The sequence below is a fragment of the Protopterus annectens genome, chromosome 1.part0 (genome assembly GCF_019279795.1).
Source record: "Protopterus annectens isolate FY-2018-M chromosome 1.part0, PAN1.0, whole genome shotgun sequence".
NCBI lineage: Eukaryota > Metazoa > Chordata > Ceratodontiformes > Protopteridae > Protopterus > Protopterus annectens.
In genome coordinates this window covers 1,810,662,192-1,810,682,571 of record NC_056725.1, presented here as the reverse complement: position 1 = coordinate 1,810,682,571, position 20,380 = coordinate 1,810,662,192, and the positions used below count along the sequence as shown (strand labels likewise).

At 44.0% G+C, this 20,380-nt stretch overlaps 1 protein-coding gene across 1 annotated transcript in view; it reads left to right on the top strand.

Annotated features, from left to right (window-relative positions):
- Positions 1-20,380, top strand: part of ZNF131 (zinc finger protein 131) — a gene marked incomplete in the record, with an annotated part of 567,140 nt that overhangs the window by 76,208 nt on the left and 470,552 nt on the right. The window contains 1 exon segment of the mRNA XM_044069710.1: positions 16,130-16,269. Coding sequence (XP_043925645.1) covers positions 16,130-16,269 — 140 coding nt within the window.

Sequence of the window (20,380 nt, the reverse complement as noted above, 5' to 3'; positions counted from 1 at the left end):
TCTAGCATGTCGAAGGGTCAGATGCTGGCGTCCTCTCCTGCCCAGTTGGTGAATCTGGGAATTCTGAGACAATGTTACAGTTGCCTCATGTACGCGGACAACCCTCTCCTCCTCCCACGCAACACTAACACTTGTGAGAGATGCAGCTATTTAGCCAGACTGGAGGCTGAGCTCTCTCAACTCAGGACTGGCAAGACCAGGCAGGAGGAGAAGGCAACTACACACACCACAATACCAGTCTCACATAACTCAACCACACCACTGAATCAAACACATAAACACACTAAGACATACTCGGAGGCTCTGAGTAAAAATTTACCTAAACAGCAGAGGCCTCCAAAGCAGACACCCAAGCAACTGCAAACTCAGTACACCACACAAACAACACAAACAACAAAATCCATGTGCAAAGCAGTCACTGCCCTTAAGGCCAAATACAACACCAAACATACTTGTCATAGGTGACTCCATAGTCAGACACACTGACGTCCCGCTCACCAGACTGAGTTAAGGAGAAGGTCACAGTAAGCTGCCTGTCGGGCGCTAGAATCCGCCACATAACGCAAGCACTCAGGTCTCTCAACAGCAGGTACAAGTATGACTCTGTCATTGTCCACGCTGGTGTCAGCGACCTGAGACGTACCTCCTTGGACTACATGAAAAGAGACATTGAGGAGCTCTCTGATTATGTAGCCCAGGCAGGTATGACCCTGACCTTGAGCAGTATCCTACCTTCACCTAGAATGATGCCACAAATACAGTGATAAGATGATCAGCTTTAATAATTGGCTTAAATTCTGGTGTCATTCAAAGGGGATCCAATGTCTGTCTACCTGGGATGACATGCTGGACAAGCCACGCTGCTTCGCAAGGGATGGCTTGCACCTGTCACCCCTAGGCTTCCGGATATTGGCAAAGGCTCTTGCCACCCCCATAGTGCCTTTTTTAGGCAAGGCCCAAATCCTAAACCTACCACGCTAGAACACAAAAAAGGAAAAAAACTAAGGGTAATGCTGCTCAATGCCAGAAGTCTCAATCTCAAGATGTATGCACTCGAGGCCCTTCTCAGTATGGAGAACATCGATGTCTGTGCTGTGACAGAAACCTGGTTCAAGGCTCCTGAGAGCACCCCAGCACTATCAGGTTTCACCTCGTATCATGCGTTCTGGCCCCAAAATCCGGACAACACCAAGAAAGGAGGGGGGGTGTCCATATTCATAAAGGACACCCACACCTCAAGGTTTGTGGCAACGCACGATGCATCGGAGACCATCCAGGTGCAATTAACCATAGGCAAGACTGCTCTGCAATTTGTAGCATGTTACAGGCCATCCTCTCAAACTCAGGAACCTCACATGGCCTTCCTGAAAACATTGGAGGGGATAAATGTATCTCCAAACACCACCATACTAGGTGACTTCAACTACCCTAATATAGACTGGGAACACTACTCAAGCCCAAACACTATAGCCCAAAGGTTCCTGGAGTTCATAAACTCAAATGCCATGGAAAAACTAGTCACCATCCCCACAAGAGGAGAAAACATACTTGATCTCATCATCACGAACATGGGATCACAATGTTCAATACCGGAAGTATACCCCTCACTGGTGAGATCAGATCATAAACTAATCTCGCTGGAGGTCCTCATCCCGCCCCCACCTGAAATAAAAAAGACCACAGTGAAAAACTTCTCAAAAGCCGACTTCACACTTCTAAAAACTAGTGTGGTCTCCTTTAAGGCCCCTGAGCCAGTGGTAAACATTACTCAAACCGCTGAATCACTTACAAATGCCTTCTACCAACACCTACAGGACTGCATGGATCAGGCAATCCCAAACAAAACTAAGACTCTTTGTACCAAAGGCAAGCGTCCAGTCTGGTGGACCCCAGCCATAAACAAGCTCTACAACAAAAGGAGGAAACTACTCAAGATAGAGCAAAATCCTTGAAAGGTAAGACACCTTTGATCATTATAAGTAAAAAACTAAGAGCTCTCATAAAATCATCCAAGGCAAATTTTGAGAGAAAAATCGCCAAGGACTCAAAAGACAATCATAAGGCCTTCTTTAGCTATGTTAGAAACCTAGGAGGAAACTCCCAGATATGCTCAGAATTAGTTCAAAATGATGTGAAGATTACTGAACCTACACACATTGCCAACATTCTGGCTGACAGGTTCAGTGCAAACCCCCCCCCCCCTCTCCCCCAAAAGGAGAGATATCTATACCAGAGGATTGTAGCCCCCCAAACATCTCCAACGCCCAGGTGAGAACTACTCTCTCCAAGGCAAAAAACACAGCATCCATGGGACCGGATCGTGTCCCCGGCTGTGTGCTCCACGAACTCAATGAGGAATTAAACCCGCAGTTAGGACAGCTGTTTAATCTTAGCCTCACCTCAGGATACGTACCCAAGGAGTGGCGCACGGCGACTGTGGTCCCACTTCACAAGGGCGGTGCCTCCACCGACCCTGGAAATTACCGTCCCATTAGCTTGACGAGCCTTATCTGCAAAGCCATGGAGAGGATCATAATGGAACTCCTAAATAAAGACATAGGGAACTTGCAGACTTTGGATCCAACCCAGTTTGGCTTTGTCAAAGGCAGATCATGCCTTTTAAACTTGGTTGACTTTTTCGAGACGGTCACCAAGGCCATTGATGAGGGAAAGGCAGTCCATACAGCCTACCTTGACCTGGCAAAGGCCTTCGACACAATACCCCACTCAGGTATCATCGAAAAACTAATCAGCTTGAATGTAAACCCATACATCACAAGATGGGTTGCAAACTGGCTAAGTGACAGAGCCCACAGGGTCAGAGTTGCTGGAGCCATGTCAGACTCGAAGCCTGTCACAAGTGGTGTCCCACAGGGCTCAGTCCTGGGTCCACTCTTGTTCGGCATCTACTTTTCTGAAGTACAAGCAAACACAGGAGGGTTATGGCTGACAAAGTTTGCAGATGACTGCAAACTGGGCGCCATAGTCGAAAACGCATCTGACACAGATATCCTTCAGAAGGGCCTCACAGAAACGGATAACTGGTGCCAGAGCCATGGCCTAAAGTTAAACGCCAAGAAATGCATAGTCATACCCTTCGGGAAAAACAAGGTTACCCCTAGCTACCATATAGGTGGCAATCCACTGAGCACAGAAGAAGTCATCAGGGATCTGGGGACCCAGGTTGACAGTAGCCTTCGCTTGACACTCATGTTGCTAAAGTAGTTAGGAAAACCTTCTACATTGCCCACCTGATCATGAAGGGATTCACATCTAGATCAAGGGAGGTCATCGTCTCCCTGTACTCATCACTCATTAGACCTATGATTGAGTACAATGCCCCATTCGGAATGTATCTGACCCGACACCTGCAGCAGCTGGAAAGGCCCCAAAAGTTCCTCACCAAAAGGATAAAGGGTCTCAAAAATATGTCTTATGCTGCCCGACTGAAAGAACTCCAGCTCTATTCAGTCTCATACCACTTGCTCAGAGGTGACCTGTGCCTGACATATAAGGCCATGTCAAACCCAGATTTGATGAATATGCTTCACCTCAAAAAATCTAGATCCCTCAGAACCACAAGGGCGGGAGACTTAAACCTTGACACGGTTATTAATAGAAAGTGCTGGAGGGACAGATTCATCACCCAGAGACTCCCTATGCTGTGGAACAAAATCCCGGTACATGTGAGGCAGAGCACCTCGCTGGCCTTGTTCAAGAGGAATCTTGACCAATGGATGGGAGATCGCAGATATACCCCAGGGATTACTTCAGTGTCACTGCTTGACAGAGGCACAGCAAAATAATACGCATAGTTTTATTCAAACTAAAGGGGTGGCGAAAGCCACATAACTATGGGCTAGGCTTATAAATGCCCTTGGGCAGATAGGTTCATACTAGGCTATCTCTTCACCAACCAGCCCTAGAACTTCTATCGTATCCTAGTGGAAGCTGCCTGAAAGACTAGTACTTTGTCTTTTACGTTCCATGGCTGCTACAATCATGTTGGTTTCACTTGCCAGAATCTACATAGTGTTCTTCAGCAGACCCTGATATTTCAGTTAGCAGTCAGAATCACTAGAAAGGATAAAGGTTGTTTTCTAATGAACATCTGCAGAACACTTCTGCAATGATGGCTAGAGTCCCCACATGTTCTACAGGATTTCATTCTGTCCTTTCCTAAGCCACATTGACCAGGGATGCTTCCCAGCTGGGGTGGAGGGGCAGTATCTGGAAAGGACAGTCCAAAACACATGCTGTCGGAGATCAGTCTTCACATCACATCAATATTTTGGAGATGAGAGCAGTCCCAGTATTGCAGGCATTTCAGGACTCTCTCCCCTTGGGTGCGATTTCCATCCAGACTGACAACATAACAGTCCTTTGGTCCATCAGCACACTGGGAGGAACCAGGTCTTATCCTTTCTGTGGAGAAGCTGAGTGAGTGGCAATGGGTGATATCATCTTGTCGCTTTCTAATTACAATGCATATGCAATTCATACCCTGTGGAAATGCAGCATATTGGCAGAGAAGTTGAGCAGATCCATTCTGATACCTCCTGAGTGGTCCCTCAACTCATTAGTAACTAAACGGGTTTTCAGCTGTTTGAGGTGACCTTGCTGTGATATTTCTCTTCCCCACAACACCAAATGTAGCAAGTTATTTGCTGTAACTTCCACTGAGGGCGAGTCACCATGAGATGCTCTGACTCCTCGTATGGCCTCTGGTTTCCTTTTATACCTTTTCTGTCATGCCACGGATTTATAAAGTAATCCTCTTATCCCTTATTGGCCTCTAAGTGTGGTTTCCCTTCCTGTGGCTTCACCTAATTCAACCCCCTTGTGTACTGGACTTGAACCCACATTTACTTTCTCGTCCATTGGGGCTGCTTCAACTGAACATGAATCATTCAAGCGGCTTGTCTAATTACAATACTTTTTCTGCAGTCTAGGCTGTCATCCACAATTGTCCATGTTTTGTCTTCCTCTCAGAAACCTTCCACTAGAAAGGTTTATAGAAGTACATAGAAAAGGCTTCATATTTTGGCTGTGGAGAAAAATGTCATCTAATCTTCTTCCCATTCATCACTGATGGGTTCGATCCTGAGCCCTCGGAACAGTGTCTGCCAAATACCAAGCTCGTGTACACCAAAAAACTCTTGCCCTAAGCTGCTACCCACAATGCCCTTCTCCCAATTATCTCGGATCTCATTTGCCGCATAGCCATATAGCTCAGTTTCATCGAGCTCTCCAGCCAAGTGAAATATTTTTGATATATTTGAGTGTTGATTAGACTTTCACTTTTCTGCACAGTATACCCTTTCAACTTATCGCTCTTCATATAGCCTAATTTTCTCAACTTTAGCTCTACCTGTTGGGTAATTCTTTTAACCATTGTTGGTAATGCCCTCTCCTACCATTGTGGTATCTTCCTTTCACTTTACTTAGTTTGTTTGTGTGTGTGTTTGTTTGTGTGTGTGTGTGTTTGTTTATTTGTGTGTGTTTGTTTGTTTGTGTGTGTTTGTTTGTTTGTGTGTGTGTGTTTGTTTGTGTGTGTGTTTGTGTGTGTGTGTGTGTTTGTTTGTGTGTGTGTGTGTGTTTGTTTGTGTGTGTTTGTTTGTGTGTGTGTGTTTGTTTGTGTGTGTGTGTTTGTTTGTGTGTGTTTGTGTGTGTTTTGGATGAATGTCTGATTTTATAAAAGGGACATTGAGGTTTAAACATTGCACTTCCTGCAGTGGTAAACTCATGATGACTCTGTTTATTGTCTGGGGGTCTATCACTTATCTGTGGAACCTCCTTATCAGATGTATCAGAATTTTTAGTCAGCGGACGCTGAACAAATGAAAATATAAGTTAATTTTGAAAGGCCTTTTACCTTATTTTGCGGAGGCTATTTGTGTCTGAGGCTTCAACCCCTTCGGTTAAACAGAAAAAACGGCCACATTCTAACCCCTTCTCACCTTCTGGTGACAGAAGTAAGACTTCTAAGCATAAGGCCGACAAGATTTCATCGGAGCACAGAGTGCCTTCTTCGGTTCCAACTTCTATGGGTTTGACCTCTGCTCCGACTACTCCTGAGATGACTTCTACCATTCTAGTGCTTCGGTGCCGAAGCCACCTCCGGCTCCACTATGGCACTGTCCTTACTTGCTCCAGCTCCACCTTCGATGCTGACCTCTCGAGAACCAATGCCTGTGATTGAGTGCCCTGTCGGTGCCGACAATATTCTCGTCTTTGCCGTCTGTCTCCAAGCTAGAGACTATGGTGCCATTTTCTCAGGCACCACAGACCCAATACTTTCTTTGGACCCGTTTGCAGGACATGCTTGTAGCCCTTTTTTGGACCGGCCAGATTCTCCTTAAGGAGTATCCACTAGGTCCACCAAGAGCCTATCCGAACACTATGTGGTGCACTTGTTAGATCAGCTGTTGACAGCCAGAGGGATTCCATATGGGCCTAAGACTCATCCCCATTTGGGACCGGGTGCTGTTCTTCCCAGTACTCCAACGTATTCTCCTCCTTCGGCCCTCCCGGTACTGAAGCACTGTTCCGACAACTGTGGTGGAAACCCCCCGGCACCGATAGTGCCCCTCACTGAGGCTCCGAGGTAGACTCTTTTTGGTTCCTTTGGAACCATCCCTTCCTTCATATCATGTTTGGGGGGCGGATGCACAGTACCGAGTGCCTTATCGATGCCATCCTCTGCTCCAGGAATTTTGCCGGCTCCGATCTTGCTGGAGGCTCCATCTGTGGTCACAGGTTCAACTCTGCAGGGTGTGACCCCGGTTACGAGGCTGTCTTACTCTGTTCTGGACTCCCACTCTTCTTCAGGCGGGCCTGCTTTCCAGATGATGGAGCGAGTGCTTTCCTCCGGAGGCACTCCACCGACGTCGGAACTTCCTCCTGCTCCCTTTGAGCTACAGCTACCAGGGGATCTACCTCCCTGGGACACGCGGGGGGAAAGTCTCAGGATATCCCTGTCCTAGATGCCTCTTCCTTAAATGCCCACTGAGGAACCTCCTTGGAAGAAGTCGTGCACTGAGGAACCTCCTTGGAAGAAGTCGTGCAAGAGGAAGCACACAGACTCGCCTGAAGAGTTGCTGACTGAGGACACGGATTACGATGATGTGGAGGGGTCCCCATGGTCACCCCCAGATGTCTTGTTTAGAGACCTCCTTGAAATATTAAAACAGAGGGGTGACTGGAAGCCCTCCAACCCCTCCTCGGAGAAATCTGTGTTCCTGCAGGCTTTTCGCTCCTGGCCTAGTTCTTCGGTGACCCCACCTGCCGATGAGCTGGTACAACTGGTCGTGCAGCGTGCCTGGCAGAATCCTGACTCCATTAGAGGCCACTCCGAGGAGACCCGATAAAATACCCCCCTCCCCCGAGGAGCATCCACACTGGTCGAAGGGGTTGCCAGTTAATGCAATGGTTGTGGCGGCAGCCACTAAAAAGGACCTAGCGGAAGAAAATCCTACTGTTCATCCGCCCAATAGAGAGTCTCTGGGTGTGGACAGACTGGGGATGCGAGTTTTTGCTTCAGCGACCTTTGCTGTTAGGTCGCTGAATTACATGGCACATTTCACGAGGCTCCAAAGAGATTTAATTGCTGAGCTTTCTGGAACTCTTGTGGGTCAAGTTTCTGACGAGGTGCAAGACAAAGTTGCCTCTCAACTTGCCACCCCTGAATCCATATCCAACTTGTCCATGAGGTTACTGTCTCACGCAACCGAAGGGCGTCTAGAGCTGCAGGTGCAGGCATTATGAGGCATCATGCCTGGATGCGCACATGTGATCTCGCAGACTCCAAGTCCTCCTTTTTAAACGCCCCTATCGAGCCAACATTCTTGTTTTGGTTTCAAAGTGAAGGACACTCTGGCCAGGTGTGAACAAGACTGAAAGACCCTGTCTGCCGTTCTGCGTTATTGTAGACCTCAACGTTCCTTTTCCAGGAACCAGAAGAGTATAAAAATCTGGCATAAAAAAATCCCCTTTTCGAAACTCACATGGCGAGGATTCCCCAAGAGGCAGAGGGGGTAACAATGGTGGAAGATGCCAATACAGGGGTAGAGGGGGTTCACTGAATCAGAGATTCTTTTTCTGGGCGGTCTTATCAGTGCTCCTGAAGCATTGCCCGATTTTTGCTTTCCTCTGGAAGCAGTCGGGGGTCGTTTTTTTCTCTGCACCAAGCTGCCTGGCGCTCTATTACAAATGATCTATGTGTGGAGAGCTTAATCTCTAGAGGCTACTACATCCCTCTATCCTCCTCCCCTCCCAAAAACCTTCCTGATGTTCCACCCCACCTAAGGGAAGAGGCAGCTTCAGAAACTTTGAAGCTATGTCAAAAAAGAGTCATCCAACCTGTTCCTCCAGACCAATGCAGATCTGGTTTTTACTCGAGATTCTTTAGTGTCAAAAGAGATCGGGGACTGGAGACCATCTTGGATCTCAGCCACTTAAATCAGTTGTTCAAACCAAATTCCGCATGGTTACTATTCAATCCGTCCTCCCCTTTCTGAGGGAGGATGCTTAGATGTGCTCGATAGACCTCCGGGATGCGTATTATCACATCAAAATGGACAAGCGTTCCGGGAGTCTCCTTCGCTTTTGGTTAGGAGCCAATCACCATCAGTTTCGTGCCCTGCCATTCGGTCTCTCAACGGCCCCCAGAGTGTTCACGAAATGTTTAGCAGTGGTAACCGCTCATGTGAGACTTCTAGGATTCCAGGTGTTTCCATATTTAGACGACTGGCTCCTCTCCACCCCAACCAAGTGTCTCCTGACAAGGGCTCTCCAATGCACCCTTTCTCTAGCAGAGTCCCTAGGCATAACTGTGCACTGGGGAAACTCCAGCCTAGTCCCCACTCAACTGGAATTTATAGGGGCAGGACTTGACACTCATTCTTTTCTTTTATCTCTTCCAGTCCACAGACTCCCAAAACTAAGATTGCAAGTGCGGGTGATACTCTGTCAAACGAGAGTGTCAACAAGGGAAGTCCTCCAAGTGCTGGGGGTCTGTGGCTGCAGCCATCCCTGTAGTTCCCCTTGCGAGATTACACATGAGAATCTTTCAATGGCTCCTCCTGACACAGTGGTCTGCTAACATTCATCCTCTAGACTCGCAGATTCTCATAGACAGTTTGTGCAAGCAGGATCTTCTTTGGTGGATGAGGCCAAAAGCGGAATTGTGATGTCATCCCTTTCAGCCCCCTCAGTCCTGCACCATGGTCACCACGAGCGCTTCCCTGACTGGGTGTGGGGGGGCCATTCTCCAGGAAAGGCAGTCCAAGGCATGTGGTCGAATTTAGAGGCCGATCTGCACATCAGTCTTTTGGAGTTAAGAGCGGTGCTATTAGCATTGCAAGCACTCCACCCGCCCCTCCCCACTGGAACTGTTGCGATTCAGACAATGTCAGTAGTCTGGTACATCAACAAACAAGGAGGAACCAAGTCATATCCCCTGTGCTGAGAAGCCATGAGAATTTGACAATGGGCAATAGCTTCCAACCGTTTTCTGATAGCAACGCACATCCCAGAAAGGTCTAACGTGATCATCGACAGGCTGAGCAGGTGTATTCTGCTCCCTCATGAGGGGTCTATCAATCCCAAGATAGCAGCAGAGATTTTCAGCCGATGGGGTCAGCCTTGCTGCGACCTTTTTGCTTCTCCCACGAACTACAAATGCAGCAGCTACTTTGCCCTACTTCCCCCGGAGGGGGAGTCGCAGAGTTGCTCTGCTCCACGATTGGCTCATGGGTCTTCTATATGCCTACCCTCCGATCCCCTTGATACCTCTATTTCTAAAGAAGACAACTCAGTTGAGATGCAAGGTGATCCTCATTGCTCCATTCTGGCCTCGTCAAGTGTGGTTCCCCTTTCTCCAGCCTCACCTGATACAGCCTCCATGGATTCTGGACGCCCATCCAGATCTAATTTCTCACCCCCCAAGGGTTGACGTAACCAAACTTGTCCACTCAAGCTGACAGCTTGGCTTCTCCACCTCAGTTGGTCACCAGGCAAGAAGCCCTGCCTTCTAATGTTTGTGATATTATTCTGGCCTCTCACAACCATCCACCAGGAAACTATACAGAGATAAATGGAAAAGGTTTTCTTCTTGCTCTAAAGAATGAGGGTCAGACCACCTTTTTTGGCCACTACCTCTTCTATTCTTCATTCTCTGAAATTTTCGAACATAGTGTCTGCATCTACTATACGAGGTAATTTAGCAGCGGTTATCAGTTTTCACAGTGGTTTACAAGACACACCAGTAATGTCCACTCTGCTTTGCAAAACCTTCCTTAAAGGAGTGTTTCTCAGTAGACCTCCACTCAAATGCCCTTTAGAAAACATGGAATTTATCACTTGTACTGCAGGCCTTTTCTCAATGCCCCTTTTGAACCTGCTGCCAAATGCGATATCAAATTTTTGTCTTGCAAATCTCTCTTTGGTGGCTGTCACTTCTGCCAGAAGGGTTTCAGACATACAGGCCCTATGTGTCAATAGGCCTTGCCTCATATTTCATAAAGACAGAGTATTTCTATGCACTAATTCAGCCTTCCTTCCTAAAGTGGTGTGTGAATTCTCTATGAACCAGTCAATTGAACTCCCAGTGTTTTCCCCAACTTTTCTAACAAAGGTGAATACTGCCTACATTTTTTGGATGTACATAGGTCTTTGGATGTACATAGGCAATTACGTGTCTACCTGGACAGGACAAAATCTTTTCGTAAGTCTGACCAACTTTTTATTTCTTTCTGTGGCCCCGAAATGGGAAATGGCGTTTCTAAAGTCACTAAGTGGCTCAGAGATTGTATATCCTTGTCATATTCAATTGCTAATGAAACCAGACCTCATACTATCAAAGCTCATTCAACTAGGGCTATAGCTTCTTCCATAGCCTTGCACTCTAGAGCCTCTATGGATGGTATCTGTGCAGCAGCCATTTGGGCTAAACCACACACTTTCATCACATCCAATTTGTAATGCTTGATTTCCAGAGGAAGAGCTGTCTTTGGCTCTGGTGCTCGGGAATGTTGTGTCATAAGAGCTACCCAGGTATTTCAGGTAGCTTGCGATTTCTGTCCCATCAGTGATGAATGGGAAGAAGATTAACAACATTAGATAAAGAAGTTATGCCTTACCATAACGTTCCATCTATGTTCTTCTTCTTCTATTCATCATATCCCTCCCCCCGTCCCCCCTCCATAGGCTCCTGTGGATCTTATGGGTCCTGGTGGTGTCTACGGGTTTTTCTTTGCATAGAAATGGCCTCTGTTGCTATCTATTGTCTTTTGCAAACTCTATCTGAGGTAATTGGGAGAAGGGCATTGTGGATAGCAGCTTGGCTAGAGAGTTTTTTTGTGTACGCGAGCTTGGTATTTGGCCGACACTGTTCCGAGGGCTCTGAACCGAACCCATCATTGATGAATGGAAGAAGATAAACAACATAGATGGAACGTTATGGTAAGACATAACTTCTTTTTTATCCTTTTTCAGCCCCTCTTTCGTGCATCTTAGACTTCCTTGCACAGCTTTTTCAAGGTGGTACCAACTATTCCTCTGTTTAAAGTTCAATTGACTTCAATTTCCTCATTCCACTTGTAGGAAAATCTTAAACTGATGGGCCTTGAGCAGTTTAAGGGAAGCTTTCTTAGGGGTACTTTCATACTCCGGCCACCTCTTAAGAGATCCAGTTCCTCCATGGGATATTACCATTGTTTTGCAGGCCCTGACTAACCCTCCCCTCAAACCATCTGCAAAAGGTGATCTAAAGTTTTCATCTTGGAAGACTTCATTTCTGGTGGCTATCACTTCTGCTAAAAGAATTTCTGAGCTACATGCCTTATCTTCAAAACCTTTGTAGCTAATTTTTCACAAGGACAGAGTCTTTGAGAAACAATCTTCCTTTCCCTCAAAGGTGACTTTAGAATCGTCCATTAGTCAGTCCATAAATATTCCAGTTTTCTTCCCAAATTTCTCAAAAAAGGGTGAATATAATCTGCATGTACTGGATGTTACAACTGGAATGGAACCGGTAACAGTAATGGATGGTGAGTGGTGGATTGATCGTTGGATTTGAGAGTGGCTGTTCAGGGCTTTGTGTAGCAGTGGTTACATTGGGATTCGGGGAGTCTGGTGTTGGCCTGACTTTGTATGTCAATCAGATGTGAATTTATATTTGTGGATCGCACTAGTCCTTGAGATGTTGAGGAGTCTGAGACTGGGATTGGTGGCGGAGTGATTATTGGGGATTCCATTGAGTCGTGCACAGTTGAGGTGGCTTGACACATTTTGTGTGTTTGGCTTGGACACCGTCACTGTTTGTTTTAAATGTGTATTTGTTTCTGTGTTTTTGTTGTACATTGAGCTTGAAGGAACATAATTTCTTACAGCTGTGCATTTTGGTGTCTGGTCTGAAGGAAGGGACAATAAAGTTACTTTTTGATTTGATGTTTATCGCCAGTTATATTTTTACCTCTTATCCATTCACTGGTATAGAAAAATACAGTATTAATGATTATAATATTAAAATTAAGGGACGCTTACTTGCAAATCAAAATTTGTGGTATATTTACTTTATAGGTCCTGCATGTCTTTTTTTTTTTTTTTTTTTTATGTAGGTCGTACCACTAGAGAGTTATATAAACGAATGTATGAGGAAAAGTATGCAATTAAGGTGGGGGGTGAAAAAAATGCGATTGGCTAACACTGCAAGACTAGTAAATGCAAGGTAAACTACAAAGTTTATGGTTTTGGATCAAATACAAGAGGTTGACAAACTGCTTAATGATGATGAATTGAGAGGTGGTGTGAATATCTGTGGCAGGTAAAAATTAAATGTTTGTATCCACCAGGATTGAACAGGGAAGATTTTGTTGCATATCTTAAGAGGAAAGGGTTAAAACATTAATGTGCTTAAAAAGGGAGTTTTCCGCATGACTGTTTGTGTATTTAAATGTTTTTAACATTACGTTATTCAGTCTGAAGAAGTCTCGTATAAGAAAACGAAAGTGCTTACTGAATTGATATATTTTAATAAATTTTGCTTAAAGAAAAGTCTGACCAGTTATTTGTGTCCTCCAATGCTAAATTAGGAAAAGCTGAGTTCAAAGTCACTCTTTCACCTATGGTTGACTGTGCATTTCTTTTGCTTACCAAGGAAACTGTATTCCTGTCTCTTCCATTCCAAAAGCTTATTCTACCAGGTCTGTGGTTTCATCTACAGACTTTCTCCCATGTTCCATTTGATGACATGCTGTATGTACTTTGTCTACGCTTCATACCTTCATCTCGCATTACAAATTGGATATGCAGTCCAGGTTTAGAGCCTTCTTTGATTCTGCTATGCACTGGACTAGCTTTCCATGAGGCTGCCCAAATGTTAAAAGTAGCTTGGGACTCTTCATCCCATTGAGGAGTAGATGGAAGAGACAACAGACATGAAAGTTATGTACTCCCTATAATGGTAGATCTGTGCTATCTGTTTCTGTCCTTTTCTCATTTTCTCAGTATTTCTTTGTTGCAGCATAGCGAGATGGCTCTAGCTGACCTGCTTCATATGCAGATTACCACTGTTCCAGCCAGCTGCACTTGTAAGTTGCTTACAACCATATTTTATTAATATAAAAATAACTTTTTTGGTTGGGCAAACTCTATCGGAGGTAGCTGTGTAATTTACAGGGCTTGTAGATAGGGGGAGGAACATGAGCACCTGAATACCACCTTGCAGACGGGCAAACTCAGAGAAGCCAGTTTAGATACTCTACATTAGCAAGCCTCCTCAGTTCTGTCTCCTACTGCCTCCACTGAGGGATCCTGTTCCACCTTGGGATATTACTTTTTGCTGCAGGCCTTGACAAAACCTTAAAAACCTGTGGCTACCACAGAATTGAAATTCCTTTCTTGGAAACCTTTTTTTTTTGGCGGTGGTTACCTCTGCTAGGAGGATTTGTGAACTCCAGGCCTTGTTGTGTAAACCACCATTTTTGATCTTTCACAAAAATAAGGTTTCTCTTAAGACCATCCTAATTTTCTTCCCAAAATCTTTTCTGGCTCTGCCTTGAATCAGGCGATTTAACTTGACTGTTTTCTTTCCCAATCTGAAACAAGGGTTGCATGCATTCATTCATTCATTCATTCATTCATTCATTCATTTTATATCTCTTGTATTCATTGGATGTTCATTACCAAGTTATGCTTCTATCTGCAGTGAACCAAATAATTTAGAAAATTTGGCCAACTTCCTCTTCTTTTTTAAAACTGAATTAGGAACTAGTAATTCCAAGGTTAGATTTTGCAGGTGGTTGAGTGCATTAAGTTTGTCTGTAGAGCCAAAGGATTGTCTCTACCTTACAAACCTAAAGGGCATTTTTATTAGAGTTGTTGCAACATCCACAGACTCCTTTTCTAGTGTTCTTATGATATTTGTGCTGTTGCCACTTGTTCTACAGTGCACTTATTTCTCAGTAGAAGCTGGATCTGCAGTCTAGATCTCCTGGCCTCATTGGCTGTATCATCTTCTTGAACACTTTTCCATGAGCTTCCTGGTGTGTAATATTTGCAGACTCTGCCCTAACAGTTGAGACTGAAAAACTGAGTTAAAGGAAAGAGGCATATGGGCCAAATTCTAGTGACTAGCCACAAAAAGTGACTCTTAACCCAGTATTTTGTCTTTTTGGCAATGTAATTTTGCTTGCCAAGCAGTGTAAACATGAGGGTAAAGCATTTTATCCACTGAGATGAAAGCACACAGGACTTAGACCTGAACTGCATTTTAAGCAAGTCTTTTTTATCACTAAATAAAATGTAGTACAGTAGCAGGGTTTATGTCAAACCAACTGTTAATGGTGGAATTTGAAACCCAGTAGTGTAACTATGAGAAGATTTTAACGAAATGTTAAGTATAAGACACTTGCACAGTCTTAAAATACTTGGTCCAGATGCATCTTTCCACCCTTAACAATGCACAGAGATGAGATGCACCAGTCTTTCAAACCAGAAAAGGAAGCACAGTATGCATTGCTTATTAGAAGGTCATCAGAACAGCTTTTTGTGGTTTATAAGCACTGGCTGAAAAAATGAAAATATTGTTTAAAAGGCTTTTGCCTACTTAACTGCATTCTTTAATTCTGTGGCAGTATGACATTCGCAGTTATTGTTTGTAAAAAGTGTTAATGTGATGTGCTCTATTAAATTTAGTACTTTTTAAAACTGCAGAGTTATGACCAGTGAAACTGCACGGTAGTGTCTCCTTCATTGTAGTGACAGGCTTCATAGGCTGTACCTCAGAAAAAACAGTAAAACTGAGTCCAGTAAATAGAGAATGAGGCCATTAAGTAAAGCATTACAAGACTGTGTGTGAGGATAGATGAGACTTTTATTTTATTTAACATTTGTTGACCGGGAATGTCCGACTAGGTTCCACAGATCCTGTTTTCAGCGAAGGCCCGGGGAGAAGTGCTCCAGATGCATGTCTTTGGAATGTGGGAGGAAACTGGAGTACCCGGAGGAAACCCACGTGAGCACAGGGAGAACATGCAAACTCCACACAGAAGGCACCCCAGCCGAGAATCGAACCAGAGAACCTCTTGCTGTGAGGTGACAACGTTAACCGCTGCACCACTGCGCCGCCCAATTTGATGATTAGCAGTATGGTACATAATGAGTCTCTTAAAGTCGAGAGGAGCTAGGTGGTAATGTGGCGATACTGAATGGAGGAATAAAATTGCTTCTCTGAAGAAGTACTTTGAGACTGGCATCTGCATGGGGATTGGAGAGGTATTAGACTGAAAAAACTTGAAGCTTGCTAGGGAAGAGTTAGAAAAGAAAATGGTCTGGTTTCAGTTCAGTACAAATTTACATATGAGAGGACACTTCAGATGGATTGTGTATCAGTAGTTTCAAGTTCTTCATTATTTCTTTGTTTGCCTTCTCATCCTGTGGTTTGGAGTTTGTAATAAAAAAAAAAAAAGTCTAGTTTAAACCATGCTTTGATTTGTCTATTTCGTAGCATACACTGGTTAAGGAATCTTTAAAATATTTTTAGATAATGTACAGTCCATAAGATTAAAAAAAAATTGTGGATAGTGTGTACCTTTTTGTAATGCAACCTTCTTTTTCTTTTGTATAGGTTGAACATTATAACAATGGCAGTAGAAGAGACACTGGAGTACATCCAAGAATTTCCAACCCACTATAAGGTGATAATGGATCGGTTGAATGAACAGCGGCAACAAGATCAGTTCACAGACATCACGTTGATTGTTGATGGTGTGTACTTATTTTGTAAGCAACTGAAAATTTGTAATTGGTTATAAATGTGTTCTGAAATGCTTGACTAACCTCCAGTTTTAAATCTCCTTCATGTTGTAGTTTTTCACTAAAATTTTCAGGTGCAGTGTTTAAAATCTGTGCAGTTGCAATACACAGATGTACCACTTTCTGATTGTTTCATTTCCCGAGCAAGGTGGAAATTTGGGCATGGAGGTATTTGGAATTCCTGATTTAAGCTCTCAGTAACGTTTTTTGCCTTTCAAAAAGCCATGCTACTGAAATCTGTACAGTTATAATATTGTAAATCTAGTGAACGAGTGTTTTGTTTTCATTTTCATTCGTCCAGTTTATTACAGAGCCTAGATCTGTAGTTTTGAAGAAAAGGATGAGATGCACGCTATTAAATGTGCAGAGTATAAGCTGCAAGGAGAAGAGCTACTGTGCAGAAAACTGGTTTCATTACTTTCATGGAAGGAAGTATCTGGAAATTGATGCAAATTAAGTACTGGTCTCCAGATTCACAGGTGTGCAGTAATTAAGTCCAAATGCACATGTATTAAGGATGCAGCAGTTTCATAACATCAGTAAAAATGGTTAAAAACTCCTTGTACAAAAAATTGTAAATGTTTGCTAATTAGCTTATCTGTTGCATACACTTGCATAGCTTCATATGTCTTTTACAACATTTCTCTGTTTTATTTTCTTCTGTTTGCTACCTGCATTGATGCCACTAAGTCAACCTTCCTTACTGAGGGGGACTTTGGGGAAAAAAGCTCTGAAGTATAAATATGGATAATTTAATCTGCTAAGCAGCATATTTGTTATGACCCTTTTATATTGTTTCATGGTCAGCAGTTGTAATGTCTTTATGCGAGTTAATTTGTCAGCTGGTGCTAGAACCACTGTCTGTTATTCATGCGGTCATTGGTGACTAGGATTGATGCCTTTGGGACCAGTGATTGGGGCCAGCACTTTAACCCATTCTGTTGGCGACTGTAACTGCTCTATGTCCTATCCCCAGAGATCATCACATAGATGGCTGGCATAATGCCAAGAATGTCTTTGTCAAGCTTGATATCTGATTAGCCATTATTGCACTGGCTTCTGCATGTGCCATAACCCACTTTGTCTCTAGCATCTAATTTATCACTATACATATCTTTGCCTGAGCCTTCAGCCCTACCACCTGTCACACAAAAGAATATAGAGGGGCCCAAGGCCTTTTTCAGCTCCCCCAACACACACTAATAGTTCAGCTCCCAAACACCATCCTCTATTTCAGTCTTTTCACCCACTAAAGGTTCTGAGGAAACCATACATTAAGGAGGCACATAGATTCACCCGTTCTCGATGGTGATTAAGAAGCTGCAGATTCCCTGACTTACCCCAGAAGACCCCATTCATTTGAAGAAGTCCTGGAAGTGATGTGCCTGCGGTTTGGGTGGCCCAGTAACTGCACATCTTTCCCTAGAGGATGCTGCAGAAGACATTTTGGTCTACCTAGCAGACCTGTGTGGTAGTCCTTCCATTGGTGGACCTTCTCAGACTAGCCACCAGCTTTGCTTGGAAGCACTTTGATATGGTGGCTGCTGTGCCACTAATGTTTGCTGTATCATGTGACGACCTAGGGAGTAACATTTCTGGTCAGACAATCCAAGCCAGATGCCTTTGTTTTAGTAGCTGCTCTTAAAAAAAAAAAAAAAAAAAAGCAAGCCTGGACTGCCTAGAGGTGAATGATTTAGGCCTTCTCTGTAAAGACACTTGGTGCACAGTTCATGTGGTTTTCAAGTGGGATGTCTTCAGTAAAATGAGCTAATCATAGCACAGCTGACAGATCAAAGAAACTTGTCTTCCAAGATGACCAGTGTTATGATACGAGTCATTAATGAAGGAGTCTCAAATTAACTTGACTTTGAGGCACTAAGGGGGGACCTTTATGACTTCTCCTTTAAAAGAGCATGAACTGTTTGATTAGAAATTTCCACATTTTAGAAAATTGTGGAGAAAAAAAAACTGCCAACTTAGGCATAATGTCTCTGCTGCATCAGCACCCCATTAGGCATAATGCCCCCCCCTCCCCCCAGATAACAGATGATCCAGTACCAAATATGGGCATGGCCTTCAGGAAAGGATCCACTGCAACACCCAGAGCAACTTCAGAGAGGTTGTTTTCCCAAAATTAGCCTTGAGCAGGGTTCATGCATTCAACAACAACCGTGAGACCTAGCCTAAGCCTGTCTTTCTCTACCCATTTACCTGGAAAATATTTCCACTTTTATCCATCTATTCTTCTTGATCAAGGTTATACAAGATCTCTTTGATACTAGAACATCCACACTCTCTCTTTACCCTTGCTTGACATCCCACCCCATCAAAGACCAGGATTATGAAGGGAGGTCCTCAGCCTTCTTGAAAAATAAGGAACACCTCTTCACTTTTGTACCCATCCACAAGATCTCACCTGACCAAAAAGGGTCAGGATTTTACTCCACATTCTTTTTTTTTTTTTTTTTTCAGTGCTACCAAAAGGGAGGGAGTTTCAGGCTAGTATAAGAACTCAACTTCCTGAACAGCTTAATTTCTCGAGAGAACTTTTTTAGATGGCCACTGTGCAGTCAGTCCTTCCTAGTTATCTAAACGAGATGTGCTGTTTGGATCTCCAAGATATACACTCTGAATCATGCAGGTTTTACATTTCCATGTAGTAGCCAGTCATTTATTTCCAAACTGTTCTATCTGAAGTCATTTCAGTCCCCAGGTGTTCATTAAATGCATGTCTGTTGTGGCAGCCCACCAGAGGCAAGGATGACCCTCTCAGATATGTGACATGCCCTAGTGCAAGTCTCGACACTTAAATTTGTGTGATTCACTAGAAATAACTGCAGGCTCTGGAATTAGATGTTTCACATTGTATTTTTGCATAGGGCCGTCATCCCCCCAAACTCCCAGTGTTGGCCCTACCACTGTTACTTGCATACTAATGGTCTTCATAGCATTGAGAAAAGTGAATTCTGAGTTAGATATCTTTGACTTTGGAAGTGCTAGTATAAGGAAAATGCATTTTCTGTGTTCTGATGCTAGCACTTTCTTTGAACTTGTGATGGAAACCAAGAGCAAACAGCCAGTCTTCATGTGTTTGACTGGCTGTTTGTTGCTCTTTCAGTTTGGACTCTAGTTACAGGATGAAAGTCTCTGATTTATTCCTGTGTATAGGAATTGCAGTCAGCTTTCTGAAATCCCCTCCCAGCTACTATGCATTGCTATCATGTAGGGCACACCTACCAGTGGGCAGAATGTGTTTGTCTACAAATTAAGGTATTCGTGTGTCTAAATTGACTGAAAGTCTCTGGCTTTGTGTGTTAAGGTACTGGTTATTGGCTTTGGATGCATTTCCAGTGGTGCACCATGCATAGTACTACATGTGAGTGCCAGGAGTGTAATGGTCTCAGACTGCAGGTCCTGTGTCCCACATAGTTGATATATCAAAGGTTTTATACCCTTTCAGGTACTAACCCTCCCTCCCGTACCCAAAGCTACTTCTGTCTCTCCCTTTCCTAGTATAGACTGTTAACATGTTGGCAGTGACCATCCTGAATCTTTAAAACTCTACCTCCTTCCCTTGTCCATTCCATTGGGGATAGGAAGTCCCTGGCTGTTTTCACTCCCAAATCCAGGCAACAAAAGCTTTCCTTGCTGGCTTAGTCCTACTTGATGCTACTCCTTTGGATACTCCTTTTTGACCCATATAGTGTTTTTTTTCAGTGCCTGTGGCTATGATGTCTGTGTGTGCATGTGTATTAATGGTTCTAGCATCAGCCGTCCCCTTGACATCTGGTTATTGATGCAGTGGAGTAGAACAGTGGGCAGACAATTCAGGTTGTGTAGATGTGTTCTGAGACATTCAATGTCAGGATTCTGGAGTGGAGGGTAGTCTTCATTACCTTCCAGTGTTTCTGGGACTTCTTCCTAGGGGAGAGACCGCCATCCAGTCAACATGGCTGTGGTTTCATGCATCAGCTAACGAGAGGGAACACATTCATAGTGCTTAGGCATAGAAACAATGAGAGTATGGAAATGGGCTATATCAACCAACTGTATTCTGGTGGAG